Below are 19,746 nucleotides of genomic sequence, written 5' to 3' on the forward strand. Positions count from 1 at the left end.
TGAGTTCATAGTATATTAGGGAAGATCAACATTAGCTTTTGTTTTAAAGAAAAAAAAATTTTTTTTTGGTGTTACACAGGGGATTAAATGCAGGAATTGCTGTATGTTAGGCAAGCACTTCATCACTGAACTATATCCCTAGCATGGCTTTTATAATTTTAATGTAGTTTATTTTTAGAATTTTTTAGAATAAGTGGTAAGTGCTCTGTCTTTCAGTCAAATACTTCTTAAATCATGGTATTAATGCCAACACTAAGAAACTTCCTTATAATACTTTTAAAAAACATCTTACAGCCCAAGAGACAATGAAGGTATTACCTCTGAAAAAGAAGAAAATGTTTTATCCTCATCACTGAAGCATCTAGAATTAATTGAAGAAAAGAATCCTGAAGTGACCAAAGAAACGGTGTTGCCTGAGAATATTACATATCTCCCCCATGCAGATATAAGCAAAGGAAGGAAAGAAATAAGTGGTATACATCATAACACTCAGAGTCAGTTCATTCAGGAAGCTGCACACATCTATCTTTCAGACTCTGGAAGCAAAGTTCAAGTAGCAGACAAGAGAGAAAAAGAAGAGCAAGTAGAAATGACATCTGAAAAACAGTGTATTAAAACTGATGCAGATAGAGTATCATCAAGTATTTGTTCTGGTGAAAATAATCAAGACTGCGATCTGGCAAATACTGTACCACTTCAAAATGAAAAATCTTCACCTGGTGAAATATTAGAAGAAAGAACAACAGTAAAGAAAAAAGCCTTTGGGAAACAAAAAAGCAAATCACCTTCAGAAAAGTTTCCAAGACATGAGCTATCGAATTTTGTTGGTGATTGGCCAGTTGATAAGACTATTGGTCAGAGAACAAAAAGGAACCGAAAATCTGAAAAAGCTTCATCTATACAAAGCGACAAAAAGTATAGTCGCCCTCAGTCACGCAAAGTATCAGATAATAGTGTGTCCATGATTACAGATCATATCCAACAACAAGGATCTCCATATGAAAGTGTAGATGATGACAGGAAGTCACAGTGTGATGATTCTTCAGAATTTCTCAATAGCTGTAAATATGATACTTATAAAAATCCTGAAAAAAACTCATTTAATATTGTGGGTGACTGGCCTTCATCTGATTCTTTAACTCAGAGAGAGCATAGATCAAAAATGCCAAAGGCTGGTTTAAGTGAACCCAACCTAGAATTTGGAACTAATGATAATATGAATGAAATATCCTTATATACAACACAAGACTGTTGGGGCACATGCCCTAAAGAACTAAAATTGTTGGGGAGCTCCACTCTACAAAGTGCTGACATGATTCCCAGTGAAATGACCCAGGAGAATCAAACTTATCTAGGTAAAATGATTCATGGGCAGCACACATTGCCTCTAACTTTCACTAGTAATACAGCAACCATTACTGGAGTGGTAGGGCCACAAATTCTAGCTGAATTTCCAGGGGAAATACCTAGAGGAGTCCCCGGAATAGAAGTAGGCACATGTACTCAGACTGAACCACAGGATTTTGCTCTCTTATGGAAAATAGAAAAGAATAAAATCAGTGTTTCAGATTCTATCAAAGTTTTAATAGGAAGATTAGATGGATTTAAACCAAAATCTTTCAATATTAACACAAAGTCAAATGTTCAAGAGACAATTCCATATAGGGTAATGTATGATAAAAGCACGTACGTTGAAGAAAGTGAACTTACCAGTGCTGATGAATCTGAAAATCTTAACATCCTTTGTAAGCTGTTTGGATCTTTTTCATTAGAAGCCTTAAAAGATTTATATGAAAGGTGTAATAAAGATATTATTTGGGCCACAAGTCTTCTGTTGGATTCTGAAACTAAATTATGTGAGGATACTGAATTAGACAATTTCCAAAAATCATATGATGAATCACAAGTTGGACCATTTTCTATGGGATTGAATTTGAAGGAAATTATTAGCCAAAGAGAAACAGTAGAGGATTCTAATTCTTTTGTGCCAGAAATTAGTCCTGGAATCTGTATCGGTAATATTAATTCACAATCTAGCTATAATGCTGAAAAGTTAAACTCAGAGCAGGCAGAAATAAGAGCCATAACTCCTGAAAAGCTTGGATCAATAACAAATGTATTTCCTAATGCTGCTGTAGATCTGAAGAGTAATAGTGAAATACTTCCTAACAGCCAGGTAGAACTATCAGGTTTATGTAGCTTCAAGCAGTCTCTTCCAGTTATTCTAAAATCCACTACCCCTAAAGATGTGAGTGAAATAAAGAACAGTCTAGTAGCGGCAGAGACTGAAGATAGTATGCGTTCTTCTTTAAATTTATCAGATATTTTAAACTCTGTATCAAGTACTTCAAATCTTGAATTAAATGAAGAAGTTTACTTTACTGACTCTTTGGAAATAAAGAAAAATGAAAATCTTCCAAAAGATTATGTGAAATTTGTGAACTCTGAAGATTTTATGAATGTAGATGAACAGGAAATGGAGAAAATTCTAATGGCGGGAAATAGCTTGTCAGTTGGAGTTAATGAAGAAGATAAAACTGAGATATTGAATCCCATGCCAGGGATGGCCAAATCTCTGACCATAGACTGTCTGGAATTGGCATTACCCCCAGAACTGGCTTTTCAGCTCAATGAATTATTTGGCCCAGTTGGTGTTGATTCAGGTAAGGAAAAACTAAGTTACCTATATTATTTTGTCTTTGTGTGAAAGAAATACAGAGGTTCTATTTAATTGCAAAACTATTTCATATGCTAACTGAAAAGTAAAAGTAATTTATGGTGTCTGACTGCGCATAGTGCCTTAATTTTTGCTCAGCATGTTTCTTAGAGGATTTAATAAAAAGAGATTTGAAGAAGTAGAGAACATTTATATTGTAGTTTGTATCCATCCCATGTGTGAATTGAATATTTACTGTGGTATTAATCTCACACTTACACAAATGAACTTCTTTGAGTCTTCTGGTGCTATTCCAGATACATTTAAAGCAAGAATTAATCCTTTAGAACACACTTACTGAAAAATCTGAACTAATGGAAATGAATCAATTACATGTATTGAAACTAAGGAAAGTGAATAACTTAGATTCTTTATGAAACTTTGTATAATTGTACCAATTAAGAAGTGTGAAAACAATGACAACAGAAAAATATTCCAAGAGGCTAAGTAAATAGATGAGCATAAGTTACTAATTAATAATACAAATCAGCTTTATAATGCATATGATAGTTGAGTACATATTTTGCAAATATATAATGAGTAATGAATGTATTTTCTTTTCTTTTTCTCCCCTTTACAAGGGTCTCTAACAGTTGAGGATTGTGTGGTTCATATAGATCTGAATCTGGCGAAAGTGATTCATGAGAAATGGAAAGAATCTGTAATGGTTGGTAGGCTTCTTTATATGAAGAACTCCTTTTGTGTCTTATTTTGTTACCTTTGTTTTCAATAAAATCTACCATACTATATAAAAGTTTTATTGAATTTTGACTTTGAGAGAATGAACTTTTACCAGTTAACAGATTACTGATTGTTTTTCTCTTTTCAGTATTTGAGCTATTTCCAGACTGGCCGATTATATAATTAGCAATGGAGCTCAATGTGATTGTTGATTTTTTTTTTTAAAGAAAAAAAATAAACAGTGAGGTTTTTATTCCCTAAAACACTGCAATGTGAATTGATTAAATTTCAAAAACATTTTTTTTTAGAAAATGCAACGTAAGAGCTCTGTAAGTGGAACAGTATGTAAATATAGCCATATTTATACTTTCATTTATCTAGTTTTATTGTTTTCCTTACAGTTAGTAAGAACAATTTACAATTATATAAAAATAAATGATTTTTAGAGAAAAATAATATAGCCTGTGAGCTTGGTCACCAGTGCACTCCTTTGTTAATCCCCTGCTCTGCATTCGTTTTTAGGAGCGACAAAGACAAGAGGAAGTATCTTGTGGCAAGGTTATTCAAGGTAAAGCATGTATTTTTATTTTTGATGTTCTTGTCTTAATGTTGTAACGTGTGTGTGTGTGTGTGTGTGTGTGTGTGTGTGTGTGAACTCATTCTAAATATCCTTCCAAAAATATGTTACTCAAATTTTGATTTGTAAATGAAAGTTCTTTAAAAGTATTTAATATTTAATCTCTTTCTTCCTTCCTTTCTTTTCTTTTTTTGTACTGGGGATTTAACCCAGGGGTGGTTTACCACTGAGCTATATCCCTAGAATCTTTTATTTTGATACTTTGAGATAGGGTCTAAGTGAGTGGTTTAGGGCCTTGATGACCTTGAATTTGTGATCCCCCTACCTCAGCTTCTCCAGCCTATGGAATTACAGGCATACCCTACCTTGCTGAGCTTTAACATTGAAACTTGATATAAAATAAAAAAGGAGAATAAAACTTCTATACTATATCTTTATCATGAGTGCTGTGAAACACCTAAAGTATGCTCTAATAAATATAGTCAAAGTGTTCCTATTAGGTTTTGCTCTGCATGAATGAAAAGTATTTTGGTTTGAGAACAGTAAAATATAATATCTGAGAGCATTGTTGAATAATTACATGGTTATTCAAAGTTTTTACTGATGTTAAAATATTAGAGCCCAAAGGCCAGCCTCCTTTTTGGAACATCCTACCAGCTTGAATACTTGATTACAGATGATTCCTTTAAGGCAGCATTGTCTTTATTGATTTCTGCTGAGGGGTAGAAGAGTGTTGATAAGGGTACTTCTTTGTTCATGAAATCCTCCAGGCATCTCTTTTGTCCACTCCCAGCTGTGACCAAGGCATAGAGCTCTAGGTTGGGATTCAGACCTATGCTCACATCATAGTTTCCACAGTTAGAGTGGTATGAGGGGTAGAAGAGCCTGGAGTGTATGGTGGTTGTGGGAATGCCAGTGTTTGCTGTTTCTTCTCTCCCTGGGAAAACAAAGCAATATGTCAGCATGTGTCTGTAGAGATGCTGAAATTTTACACATTAAATTCTGTTACTGTGAACTTCTTAGAATGTTCAGTTCTTTATTTTGAATATCATTAGCTCAATATTTATTGTGTGCCCCCAGTGAGTTACAGATTTGCCAAAATATTGATCCTCTCAGTCCTTGCAGTAGCTGGGAAGAACTGACCAATGGGTTCAGTTGCTCAATTCATTGGCTGCAACTTCCTCTATTTATTAGTGTCCTAAATACATATCACCATTATATGCTAAGTTGATTAATAGTTTTATTCAGATCAATGCTCTCATTTGAAATATTCCTACACTTACACATTTTATTTCTTGTTTGCAATTATGTTTAGATGTATTTTGAAATTTCAGAGCTATTATATATTTAAAAGCTGAAAAGTAAAACAGTAGCACATTTCCTTGACCTCTGTTGGATTTTGTACATTAATTGTTGAAGATTTGACAGTACTTATATTGCTCTTGTAGATTCTTCCCTGGTTGGACATATTGGTCTTGATAATCCTGAACAAAAATCATCTCAGAGAACAGGCAAAAAATTGCTGAAGACTTTAGCAGCACCCGAAATGCTCCCCTTGTTGGATCATTGGAATACTCAAACTAAAAAAGTATCACTCAGAGAAATAATGTCGGAAGAAATTGCCTTACAGGAAAAACATGATTTGGTATGAGTTAGTACAAATACTAAGCTATTGTTTCTGACTCAGTCAATTGTGCTTGTTTGTGATTTTCATTTAATTCTGTTTCCTAGACTGGACCCCATGCTTAACCTTTTATTTATTTATATATAGTCATATATCAATTAACAACAGGGATAATGATCTTAGAAATGTGACATTAGGCAATATGTTCAGTGAACATCATAGAGTGTATTTGCTTGAGCCAAAAGAGTGTAGGCTACACACTTAGGCTGTGGTACACCATGGTATGTGTGGTCTGTCATTGACTGAAATGGTGTTATGTGGTGCATGACTGTATATATATATATATATATATATATTCTTTTATTAATATGATTGAATGTATTGGATATGTATATATGAGTGTGTGTGTACATATTTATACACCCATACACATCTGTGTGATTATATATGTAGTTATATATTTATGAGCAACTTCAAATACTTTCTTTTTTTTTGCATCATCAGATGATATAATGTCTTTTTTATTGATTTTTTTAAAAAATAAATGACAGTGGAATGCATTACGATTCTTATTACACATATACAGCACAATTTTTCATATCTCTGGTTGTATATAAAGTATGTTGACACCAATTTGTGTCTTCATACAGTTACTTTGGATAATGATGTTCATCACATTCCACCACCCTTGCTAACCCCCTGCTCCTTCCTTTTCTCTCCCACCCCTCTGCCCTATCTAGAGTTCTATTTCTCCCATGCTCCCCCTCCCTACCCTACTATGAGTCAGCCTCCTTATCTCAGAGAAAACATTCAGCATTTGGTTTTTGGGGGTTGGCTAACTACACTTAGCATTATCTTCTGCAACACCATCCATTTACCTGCAAATGCCATGATTTTATTCTCTTTTATTGCTGAGAAAATTCCATTATATACATAATATGGAATATATGCCACATTTTTTTAATCCATTCATCTACTGAAGGGCATCTAGGTTGACTCTACAGTTTAGCTATTGTGAATTGTGCTGCTACAAACATTGATGTGGCTGTGTCCCTGTAATATGCTGATTTTAAGTCCTTTGGGTTTCAAATACTTTCTAAAAATGGGATATAAATAAATAGTGCAATGATACACTACTAACTTCAACTGTTAATCAGTGAAGAAATTCTGTGATTGCTTGTAAATTCTTAGTTTTTTTTGCAACAAAATAATTATTCTTTTGGTTAGCATTGCTTGTGTTATAAATTTCATCTTAAAAGGTGATTTTTATGTTTTTGTTTTAGAAAAGGGAAACATTTATGTTTGAAAAAGATTGTGCCACTAAACTAAAGGAGAAGCAGCTCTTTAAGATATTTCCAGCCATCAACCAAAATTTTCTGGTGGACATTTTCAAGGATCACAAGTGAGTGCTAGAAGGAGTATCTAGTTTCTACTCTAATGTCACTGAAAGCATATGCCAAATAATCTTTTTTTTAAATTTTTTCTCATTAAAAAATAATATATAAACAAATTTAAATGCAATGTATATAATGTAGAAGGCTAACAGTTCCTGGGAATTCATATTCTTCAATGTTTTTCTTACATATGTGCTAATGATATGTGCCTATTTGCTTTCGTGTGTGTGTGTGTGTGTGTGTGTGTGTGTGTACTTCACTTAAATAAGAGATTGTATTTTATGTACTGATTTTGTAGTTTTGCTAGTGTTTATTTTTCTGTCCTTGTGATCTGCTCTTTTCTTGTTCAAGCCTGCAGATTAATCCAAAGTGCCATAATTATTTAAATATACCTCTGTTTGTGGTAAGAAAATTCTGTAAGAATATTCTAACCATGTTACAGTGAGCATCCCTGAACATACATCTTTGTGTACATGGGTGAATGCTATTGTAGGATAATTCCTAAAATTGAAATTGCTGCTTTATAGTGTGTGTCATTGAAAAATTTTATAGCTAATGCTAATTTCCTTTAATAAAGACTGGCTGTATTAATTATATTTACAGAGAGTATAACCTCCCTGGATATTAGGAACTTTAAGTTTCTGCCAATCTGATAGGAAAAAAGATATTTCATTATTGTTGAAATTTTATTTTCCTGGGCTGGGGATGTGGCTCAAGCGGTAGCACGCTTGCCTGGCATGCATGCAGCCTGGGTTCGATCCTCAGCACCACATACAAACAAAGATGTTGTGTCTGCCGAAAACTAAAAAATAAATATTAAAATTCTCTCTTTATTCTCTCTCTCTCTCTATATCTCTCTCTCTCTCTCTCTCTCTCTCTCTCTCTCTCTCTCTCTCTCTGTTTTCCTAATTACTAGTAAGGTTGACCCTTTTAAAATTTTTTTCTTGCCAGGCATGATGGTAGACACCTGTAAACACATCGACTCAGGTGGCTAAGGCAAGAGGATCCAAGTTTGAGGCCAGCCTCAGCAATTTAGCCAGACCCTGACTAAAAATAAAAAGGGCTGGGGATATAATTTAGCTGTAGAGGGCCCTAAGGTTCAACCCCTAGTACTGCATGCATAGATAAATAAATAAGAAAGAAAATGGCCAAAAAGAGTTCTATTTTTTGGAATTTGAGATTTTCTTTGTGGTTTAATACATGATCACTTTTTATAAATATTTTATAGAGTACTTTTGAAAAGAATGTTATTCTGTTGAGTATGCAAAGTTCTAAGTAAGTCATTTAAATTAGTTTTTAAATAATATTATTTCAATCCATAATTTTTAAATTTATTTTTACTACCAATCTACTGTTTTCTTAAAATTATGCATTAAGATCTCTGAAGGTTCCGGGATAGGGAGGTGTTGCTGGCATCTGGTAGCTCTCTTCTGTTGGGGCAGGGGCCAGAGGATTTGAGGTGAAACAATTCAGAGTTGTGTTCCCCAGGCAAGGTGAGGGGGTTCCATGAGTCCTTTCTAGGGATGGTCAGAGTGATTGGTTAGTCAGGCTCTTGGAGTGGGTGGTTATCTGCCAACAGCTGATTCTTTTAGCAAACAGTAGCTTCAGCTTCATTATGATAAGGAGGGTAGGTGGGCTAAGTTACTTCTATACTTGAACTATAATCTTACAATCTATACTTATGAATGAAGTATAATCTTCTAGGGCCATAACCCTCAAAACAATACCAGTGGTGGGGACTAACTTCCAGCCCCATGAGTGGGCAGATGATTTTTTATTTGTTTTTGTGATCCTTGGGATTGAACCCAGGAGTGCTCTACCATGAGCTACATTCCCAGCTTTTTAAATTTTGAGATAGGGTCTTATTATGATCCTCCTATCTCAGCCTCCCAAGCCTCTGGGATTACAGGTGTGGACCACCATGTCCAGCTGGTAGGTGATTTTAAGGGCTCAAAAAGATTGGATAGTTGTTAGTAGCATTCAGCCCCTAGAAACCCCTCTGTGTTGAGCTTTTCTAAGGCAGCATCATGAGAGGATTAAAGCGAAATTGCAAGTCCCAAATGGCTTCCCTTCACAAGTCATCTATGATAAATTGAATAGTACTAATACATACTATTTTAGATAACTGCCTGTCACATTTCAAAAATATTCAGATATGTCAGCACTTCATTATCTGGCCAATGGAAGAAATGAGAGGCATAAATAGTCTGAAATAATGAGTAGTGTGAAATAATTTATAATTTTCTTTGGAATTAATTTTTTAGATATTAGAACATGAGGGTATCCAATGTGGTTTAATGTTATATAGATGTAGATAATATAGATAATATAATCACCCTTCTATATAATAATACATTAGAACATCTTGCTGTTATCTAACTGTAACTTAGTACCCATTGATCAACCTTTCTCCATCCCTCCCTTCCTCCAATGTTACCTTTTGGAAATTTTTTAAGAATTTTAAAGTTAGTTTTTGTGAGCCTGTTCCTGATCAGCTTCCTGCAGATCATTCTTGATTCTTTGAAATACACAATAAACATTTTGTTTCAGGGTTGAAAATTTATTTCTTACAAAATACTTGATGATTGCTTATGCTAATGTCTCCACGTATCTTATTTTTAATATTGACATTGTATTTGTACTTAAACTTTCTACAGCTATTCGTTAGAACACACAGTGCAGTTTTTAAACTGTGTTCTCGAAGGAGATCCTGTAAAAACAGTTGTAGCTCAAGAGTTTGTTCACCAAAATGAGAATGTCACTTCTCATACTGCACAGAAGACTAAAGAGAAAAAGGTATACCATTACTTACTTTTTCACTATAATGGTAGATAATTATATATAAATTAAGATTTGTTCATTAAGCATAATAATTTTAAGGATTATTTCTCACCATTGACTATGGGAAATTTAATGACCAATAGCATATTTGGTTTAGAATTCCATGTGCACCCCCAAAATTGAATAGCAGTGGGGTTTTATGGATCTAGAGTGTAAATATGTGGGCTGAAACATAGCTGTTTGAGAAAGTACCCTGCTCTTTTTCCAAAGTTGTTGCACATTTTACATTGGAATTATTTTCTTAATTTTATTTTTGTATTGTTCACTGTAAATGCATAAAAAAATTTTGTATATTAATCTTATATAAGTAGACATTTTTACATAACTTTATCATATTGCTCTTTTTATCTTCCTTTCTTCTTCCTTCCTTCCTTCCTTCCTTCCCGCCCTTCCTCCCCGCCCTTCCTCCCTTCCTCCCTTCCTCCCTTCCTTCCTTCCTTTCTTCCTTCTTTCTGGCATGCTAGGTAAGAGCTCTACCAGGCTAGGGATATAGCTCAGTGGTAAAGCACTTGTTTGGATTCAATCCCTAGCATCAAAAAATAAAAAATAAAGCACTACCCTTGAGCTGTATTTCCAGCCCTATATTATTGTTATTTCTAAGAATTCTCAGGGATAAATTACTTGTTCCTTTTTTTCTTTGAATATTTCACCATGACATAGTTGATATATTGGACTTGGGTAATTTTGTTATTCATGTGACCTATTATTGCTGTTCTTGGAACAGAATCTAAATGATATCCTTGATGCCTCTGAGCATATGGAAAATAAGGTACCATGATAGATAGATGCCATTTATTATAAGATGCAGATAGTGTACAGAATGATCATGCGGCCTTGTAGGCCAGACTAGAAATGAAGATTATTTCTCTGTCCTAATGGTATTCAAGGCACTGTGGGTCATTCTGATGATGGGGGAAATGATAGGGAGGAGGTGTATTGTTTGAAGTGGGAGATAACTGGAAAATCAGAAAAGGGAGTTTGTGTGAATTATATAAACCTTGACCAAAATGTTAACCTTTAAGTTATTCTGGAGATTAGTCTTGCTCACAAAATATGGGTAGGTGTCACAAAACTGGTAAAGATCTTTTAGGATTCTTTTACAAGCCTGATGCACTCTAATGCCAAAATCATTTCCTATGGATAACAAATCTGTACATTTTAATATTACTGCTTATTTCTTTATTAAAATGTACAGGTTTGTTATCCATAGGAAATGATTTTGGCATTAGAGTGCATCAATCAGGCTTATAAGAGAATAAGTGATACTTATTAGGTGGATTTTTAGGAAAGAAATAATATCTCACTTGGCTCTTGTTAATGAAATTATAGTATAGCACATTCGTATGAAATGGATATAAAAGTAAATGCCAGCTGCATTTTAAAAGAGTACCTGAGAAAGTATCTTTTATCATTTACTGTTTTTTCTTCTTTGAAAATAGGCAATGAAAGATCTCTTATTAGAGAACCAAATATGATTTGCATTGTTTAGTAAAAAGAGACCCTTGCTGTAAGAGACTTATGATGTCCATAGTGTTAGGCACTGTGCAAATTTCAAACACTGTAGAAAGTATTATTTTTGGGGGGTACTGAGGATTGAACTCAGGGACACTCAACCACTGAGCCACATCCCCAGCCCTATTTTGTGTTTTATTTAGAGACAGGGTCTCGCCAAGTTGCTTAGTGCCTCGACTTTGCTGAGGCTGCCTTTGAACTTGCCATCTTCCTGTCTCAGCCTCCCAGGTCGCTGGGATTACAGGCATGCACCACTGCACCAGGCTGTAGAAAGTATTTTTATTAAACTGCCTCCCTGAAGTCTTTGATTTTATTAGGAAGGTAAGCCAGGCACTCAGAATATTTGAACTTTAATATAAACTGGTCTGTGCTTAAGCACTAGCAAAAGTGAATAAAAAGATAGGGTCTGTGAATATTCTTAAAAAAGAGACATCCTTGCGTTGTTTTTTCATAAAATAAGTTGGGTATTTGTTGCAAAAATTGATTGATTTACATATTTTAGGTCTGGTAATGAGTTAGAAGCATGGTAATGTTATTATTCTTTCAAGCCTCTATAGTTCTAGGATCCAAATAAGCTAAAATATAATAGTGGAGAAATTATATAATCATCTACTAGTATATATTATACCAGTTGTTTTCTAGTCTTTCTTGGCTTCTGAACTCTGTTCACAGACAAGAAATGTGAAAAAAAAATTTTAATGAATTAGTATGATACATGTACATTACATAATACATTATAATTTTTACACAATAGTTACTATACATTAAAGATTACAGAAAAATTTTAAGCCAGAGTTATTAAGGATTGTTTTATGACTTTATAATTTATCTCTTGATAATATTTCTTTCTTTCTTTTTTTTTTTTTTAAAGAGAGAGGGAGAGAGAGAATTTTTTTTTTTTTTTTTTTTTTTTAAAGAGAGAGTGGGGGAGAGAGAGAGCGAATTTTCATATTTATCTTTTAGTTATCGGCGGACACAACATCCTTGTTTGTATGTGGTGCTGAGGATCGAACCCGGGCCGCACGCACGCCAGGCGAGCGCGCCACCACTTGAGCCACATCCCCAGCCCCTGTTTATGATATTTAAAATTTATAATTTGTTTTGGTTTTGGTATTGAATGCCTATAAATGTTTATTAAATTACTTGGTGTGGCACTTATTGCTTAGAATTCTTTTATTACTTTTTAAGGAAGTAAATTTAAGTAGTATTAATTAATTCCCTCCCCTATAATAAGCTAGGAGAGACGAAATTGCTGTTTGCAGGCAGTTCTTTGCAAACACCAAATTAACACTGGTTTTTGATATTCTAGAGATATTTGGATGCACCATGTGACAATATTATTTTAAAAATGTAATTTTCCTTTTTGGTGGAGAGCACTGAGGCAATTTACATAATGGTTAATTTTCATTATCTTTATAGTACAGTGACTTTTCCTTTAAGGGTCTGTTTTATACATTATTATTATCACAGGATAATTTTAATATGATAATATTATCACATGATAATTTTTTTAAAAAGATCTTTGAAATTGAGTAATAGCTAATAATAGCTAATTGACCTCAGTGGCTGGTGTCTGACCTCATCTAATTAGCTGGTTGAAACTGCCCCATGAACAAAGTTACAATCTTTATTAACTACCAGCCATGATAACTCCTCAAGCTCTTTTTTTAGTTTTGTTTTTTTGTTACTAGGCATTGAACTTAGGGGCAATGGACCACTGAGCCACATTCTCAGCCCTATTTTGTATTTTTTATTTAGAGACAAAGTCTCACTGAGTTGCTTAGTGTCTTGCTTTTTGCTGAGACTGGCTTTTGAACTTTTGATACTCCTGCCTAGTTGCTGGGATTACAGGAATGGGCCACTACGACTGACTCTTCTGTTTTAAAGAGAAGATTGTTCAGTTTATTGTATCAGTTCGCCCCCTGCAGTGCTGGGGATTGAACTCAGGGCCCTTGTACATGTTAGGCAAGTGCTCTACTACTGATATACCACCAGTTCTCAGTTGGATTTTTAAAAAGATAAATTGAAATATGCCATTTCTACCTTTAATGAACTTGGAATTCCTCCATTGGATAAATGAGTTTTATTCTTTCAATATCTCATATTCTGTTTTTTGGCTTGTATGTGACCTAATTATATTTCATAACTTTTGGGAACTCTTCATCATCTCCTGAGGTAAAAATGGTTAAAAAAGGAGGGGAGGGGGTAACATTAATGACATGAAAAAGTTACTGATAGTCAATAAATGCCTGACTTAAAAGGTAGAATCTGTTTTTTGAGAAGAAAGATGATAAATGAGAGAGCCCAAGTTTTGTATGTGTTTTCTGAAGATATGTGTTTTTTACTGTCTTTGAATGTTACTTACTATGTAATATCTTATAGGCAAAGAAATTGAAGGAGACTGAAGATACCCCAAGTGAACCATCTTTCCAGGATTTTGAGTACCCTGAGTATGATGACTACAGGGCAGAGGCTTTCCTGCACCAGCAGAAGAGGATGGAATGCTATAGCAAAGCTAAGGAAGCTTACCGAATGGGGAAGAAAAATGTTGCCACCTTTTATGCCCAGCAGGTAAAGTAGAAAACTGATTATAATTCATCTCTTTGTCAGTTATGGTATCTAAATAATCTTAAAGCAGATAACACCTGTACTGTGTTGTGATTGTATTATACTGGGTAGGGGGCGTGGTTTGGAGATTATATAAATGATATCAATAAGGCATTCTCATGTAAACAAAATGTGGTTGTGTGAATTTCATCTCCTTTGAATGCTCAATTGTTTTATATATTTTTAAACACTTTTTTAGTTGTTGATAAATCTTTATTTATTTATATGTCGTGCTGAGAAATGATCCCAGTGCCTCACACATGGCCAGGCAAGTGCACTACCCTGAGCCCCAGCCACTCAGTTGTTTTATATTTATAGCCTGTGTGAATTACGTATTATTCTGACAGTCCATATTTTCTTTAAGATTAGATTCGATCATTCAGTGCCACTTCTAAATGGGTAAGTTTTCTGGAGGAAAGGAAGCAGAATATATCTCAGTGGAATTAGTGGGTATTGGGCTTTCTGTAATGTATCACTTTTATGGTCAGAAAAAGAAAATGACATTAATATTTTTTAGGGAAATTAAATTTCCACCAGGGCTCATTTTGCATGGTATTTTAAGAAATCCTCTGGATTTACTTTTCATTTTGTGGTTCCACAATGGCTGTTTTGTGGTTGAGCAGAGAAAGGTGTCAAGCTGGCATAGCTCTGTGAGCCCTGATAACAGGGCCCTGTCGATGACTGTAGAAGGTAATTGTGGGATGGTGAGAGGAAATGACCCTGAAACCAAGATTATCAAAGGGCACACCTTGTTATTAATATTGAATGAGTGGGCTCTTTCATGAGATGGCTAGTGTTTAGTTTCCTTCTTTTATGATTTTTGGTTCAAAAAATTTGGTAGAAACCATGATTGAATATTTTAAAACTACATTATTAATCTGCAGAAATTTACCTAAATTTTGGTGCAGTTCTTGTACTTTAGCCCATTGGATTATTTGAGATTTTAGGCTTATCGTTCTGCCTTTTATTTAGAGCAGAGGAAATGTTAGTTTCGTCTTCATTTAAGTAGAAAATATCTGAAATATCCTTTGGTGATTTGTTGACAATTAAAGGGCAGTCTTCATGAGCAGAAAATGAAAGAAGCCAACCACCTTGCTGCTGTGGAGATCTTTGAGAAAGTTAATGCCTCCCTGCTGCCACAGAATGTCTTAGACCTCCATGGGCTGCATGTGGATGAAGCAATAGAACATTTGATGACAGTTTTACAGCAGAAAACTGAAGGTAGGAGTGAGGTGATGAACCATTTTTCTATTGTGAATAGAAATTGTCTTTTGATATAACTTGCAAATTCAGGAGCAACTGAACATGCAGGCTGGGGATATCTGTGCCACACGTATATGAGTGTCTTGTTGGCTTAGCATAGCTATATTCGTCATTCTTCCATAGAGCCTTCTTGTAGACAGTTCTCATTGGAATGACCATTATTCACATTGTTTCCCTTTATATCTCAGTGTTGGTTATTTGCTAATTTTATTGAAGGGAGGTGTAGTGTAGTCTGAGAATCTTTTGTGACTTATAAATGAGACATTTCAGTAATATTGTATATTTTTGTTCAGTTGATATTTGTTAAGCAATAGATATTTATAGGATATAAATTGTTTAATTGATATTTAATAAAATATAAAAGTAAATAAGGTGATAGATTTTTGCAGAATTGTCAAGTCAGTACACCCAATACCTCCTGGAGTTACCACTTTTTTTCTATGTGTGTGTGTGGTGAGAATACTTGTGATCTAGTCCTAGCATATTTCAAGTATATAATACAGTGTTATTTGTAATAGCTGCCATTGTTACACAAGCTCCTTGGAACTTACGGTTAAAATTGAAAGTTTGTACCACTTAACCAATATCTCCTAGCTACCACTACTGTCTTCTCCTGGGCTTTCCTTTTCAGATTCTATATATAAGTGAAATTATATAGTATTTGTCTTTCTCTGCTTGGCTTATTTTAACTGATATAATGCACTCTAGGTTTATCCATATTTGAAAATGATAACATTTCCTTCTTTTTACATCATTGAATAATCTCTCTGTGTGTGTATACACAAACAAAATGTAGTAGATCCATAAAATGGAATTTTATTGTATGATTCCATTTATCCAAATGTCTTAATAGGTAATCCATAAAGACAGAAAATAGATTCATGGTGTCTGGGGCTGGAAAGGAGTGGGAGTGGAGGTGACTGCTAATAGGCACAGAATTTCTTTTGGAGATGATAAATGTTCTCTGTTCTGGAATTAGGGGGATTGGTTGTAAAATGTAAATATACTAAAAATCACTGAATTATACATTTAAAATGATATTTTGTTATGTGAATTTTATCTCAATTAAAAAAATTGTAAGAAAAAAGAAATACTTTGCCCATGGTAACACCTCTTCATAGCTAAGATACAAATTTTTTCTGGAAGCCAAAGCCCATCTTGTTATGAGGTGACCTATAGTAGCCTGTAGTTACTGCAAATCACCACCAGATGGTAGTATTGTTGAATAGAAACGTTTTCAGGGGAAAAACCGTGGCTCTGCCCTGCATTGCTTTTTGTCACAGCATAAAAGGATTGTCAAAATTGTAGATTTGTAAAAAAAAAATAGAGACATCTGGGCCTTGTGTTTTGTGACTTAAGTTCACATCACTACCTACAGAGTATTTTTGCCCTCAAATCCAACCAGAAGCTGATCAAGCCTTTAGCTCTGATTACATATTGTAGAGATTTATGCGGGATAGAGGAACATGTTAAACAACACGAATGGGGATGCATCAGCAAATCCAGATTGTCAAAAATCTAGGATAAATGAATCATTTTTTCCTCAATATTTTTTAAAGAAAAACACAAAAGGAGGGAAAAACCTTTAGATTAAAAGTTACTTAAAAATATACCAAGCTGACCAGTAGTGCTGGTGCATGGCCCATTATCCCTCTGGAGGCTGAAGTAGAAAGTTTGCAAATTTGAGGCCAGCCTGGGCAGCTTAGTGAGACCCTGTGTCAAAATAAGAAATAAAAGGGCTTGGGATGTAGCTCAGTGTCCACCCGAGCCCAATCCTTATTCCCCAGGACCACAAATAAACAAACACTAAGTTGGGCATGGTGGCATCTGCCTATAATCCTAGCTTTTCAGGAGGCCAAGGCAGAAGGATTGTAAGTTTGAGGGCAACCTGAGCAACTTAGTGACACCCTATCTCAAAACAAAAAAGGGAGGGGATGTAGCTCAGGATAGAGCATTCCTAATTCAATCCCAGTATTGAAAACAAAATGCATGTGTATGTGTATGCATACGTGTACATATATACACATATTAGCCATGCAGTCTCCATTCAGTCCTCAGCATCACTGTGTGTGTGTGTGTATTATGTGTACAAACATATACACATCAACCAAATGTAATATGTGAACTTATTTAAATCCTGATTGGAGGGTGGGAGGAAGTGCTGGGGAAATTTATTGACCAAATTATATTGTTAAATTGTGTGCATGTAGGAAAATGTAGCAACAAATCATCAAGTCCCATCATCATGTATACACCAGTGAAAATGTGGAAAAAATAAATCCTGATTCAAACAAATCACTTAAAAGTATTTTTAAAAAATAACTGGGAGAGAAATTTTTAGAAACTGATGATATTAAGGAGTTATTAATTTTGTAAGATGGTGATGTTGCTGTTTTGTTTTTTGTTTTTTTGAGATGGGGGCTCACTGTTGCCCAGGCTGTTCTCTGATCAAGCCCAGGCTTGTTCTCTGTTCAAGTGATCCTCCTCCTTAGCTTTCTAAGTAGCTGTGACTACTGGCACATAACCAGTGTGTCTGACTTGTAGTGACATTTTTTAAAAGAGTGCTTTTTTGAGATACATATCGATATATTTGCAGTTGAAATAGTAAGCAGTCTGGAATGTGCTGAAAAGTGAGTTAAAGAGTTTTTTCAAAAGTGTTAAATAGCAGGAACAGCCTGTAATTTGGGAAGTTAAACATACACTTTAATTAATTAATGAAGCAAATATCCTTTGAACTCCCACTTTGAGGCATGTGAATCAACTGGACAATACCTTCAGGGCAGCATGTGAACTTTGAAAGGTGAGGTGGTATAAATGACCTAACCTATAAGAGGAACAATAATGAAGAGTATGTGAGAGTGAATTATGGTCAGTTAAGAGATTTAAGGTGTTTTTGGTAAGTAAACTTTTGGGATATAACATACCTAAACAACAGTTCCCTTATTTACAGGTGTGTAATATAAAGCCTTTTTATAAAGTGGAAACCTAACTATAGGTAGCACCCAGAAAGAGATGAGTTTTAACAACATTGCTTGAAATAATGGCTATGGATTAGAGTAGAAATGGGAAATTTAGGCAAATATAAGGAATTAAAAATGCAAGAGCAATGTGTTCTTTTAAAATTCTAAGCCTAGCCAGGTGCAGTGGCAGATACCTGTAATCCCAGTGACTTGGGAGTCTGAGGCAGGAGGATCGAAAGTTTAAGGTTAGCCTCAGAAATTTTGCAAGAACATCATCAACTTAGTAAGATCCTGTCTCAAAAAAAAAAAAAAAGGAATGGGAATGTAACTAAATAGTAAAGCATCCCAGGGTTCAATCCCCAGTATCAATCAATCAATCAATAAAAATAAAATACAAAATTCTTTTTTTCCTAAGCCTAACATTGCTCTGGAGATGATAAAACTTGAAAAACCATATGATGGGGTTTTCTTGGTGTATTAGGACAACTTAATGAGCAGAAGATGAAACGCTATGTTATGTTTCTATGTATTTTATGCTAAGAGCAAAACTTGGGCTATTTATGAATGAAGATATTTATTGAGTTCATTAAATCAACTTTGTATCATGAGCAGGTTTTGTTTTTTGTGCTTTTACAGCTGTCATTAACTTCAAGATTTATATACTGGCTTTCCCAAGGTCATTTCTAAAGCAGGAACTTTAGTTGTTCAAAAATCTTAGGCTCATTCAGTATTTTAACTGTTATCTATCAGGAAGAATTTCTTAACAATCATCTTTAACAGTAGGACTACACTTCATGGTATAATTAGTGAGTTTGCTAATAGCTATCCCTGGGAGGTAGTCTATAAAGTAATCCTGTTATCTTATTTTCCTGATGAGGAAAACAGACACAGGGGAAGCTAAGTAACTTGTGCACAGTCATACAGTCATTTGTTGGCAAAATTGTGATTCGGAAAAAAATATAAGTCATTTAAAGCATGCCCAACCCTCTGTGTATAGTAATTGTTAGATGTAATTAATATTGTTGCTGTCACCATCATTTCAGAGAGAACTTGCAGTAATACATGGAAACCTCCTTTCCCATAGGAGAAGTTCCACTTAAGTTTTTCAGGTAGAGAAATTGCTGTGAGGCAATGTATTTTTTTTTTAATATATTTTTTTGGTGTTGATGGACCTTTATTTTATTTATTTATATGTGGTGCTGAGAATCTAACTCAGTGCCTCATGCATGCTAGGCAAGCACTGTACCACTGAGCCACAACCCCAGCCCAGCAGTGTATGTTTTAAAACATATTTTTAATTTGGGGGCTTTCTGAGGTAATGAGCCTCTAAATCATCATGAAAATTTCATATGCATTTGAGTAGTTAAGGCATGTTTTCTGTTGAGAATGTAAGAAATGATTTTATCTGTTCCAATTCCTGTTGTAACAGAGTTTAAACAGAATGGTGGTAAGCCCTATCTTTCTGTGATTACTGGGAGAGGAAACCACAGCCAGGGAGGAGTTGCTCGCATCAAACCAGCTGTCATTAAATACCTCACAAGCCATAGCTTCAGGTGGGTACAGATTTCTGG

General features: G+C 34.6%; 1 protein-coding gene across 2 annotated transcripts in view; it reads left to right on the top strand.

Moving 5' to 3' along the window:
* The window catches only part of N4bp2 (NEDD4 binding protein 2), a 53,970-nt gene that overhangs the window by 25,928 nt on the left and 8,296 nt on the right, over window positions 1-19,746 (top strand). For both annotated transcript variants that reach the window (XM_076863870.2, XM_076863869.2), the window contains 9 exons: window positions 295-2,663; window positions 3,298-3,383; window positions 3,920-3,965; window positions 5,423-5,619; window positions 6,882-7,000; window positions 9,650-9,788; window positions 13,728-13,916; window positions 15,005-15,173; window positions 19,605-19,728. In XM_076863870.2, coding sequence (XP_076719985.2) covers window positions 295-2,663; window positions 3,298-3,383; window positions 3,920-3,965; window positions 5,423-5,619; window positions 6,882-7,000; window positions 9,650-9,788; window positions 13,728-13,916; window positions 15,005-15,173; window positions 19,605-19,728 — 3,438 coding nt within the window. The remainder of the gene's footprint in view (window positions 1-294; window positions 2,664-3,297; window positions 3,384-3,919; window positions 3,966-5,422; window positions 5,620-6,881; window positions 7,001-9,649; window positions 9,789-13,727; window positions 13,917-15,004; window positions 15,174-19,604; window positions 19,729-19,746) is intronic.

This window comes from Callospermophilus lateralis, chromosome 8 (assembly GCF_048772815.1).
Source record: "Callospermophilus lateralis isolate mCalLat2 chromosome 8, mCalLat2.hap1, whole genome shotgun sequence".
Taxonomy (NCBI): Eukaryota; Metazoa; Chordata; class Mammalia; order Rodentia; family Sciuridae; genus Callospermophilus; species Callospermophilus lateralis.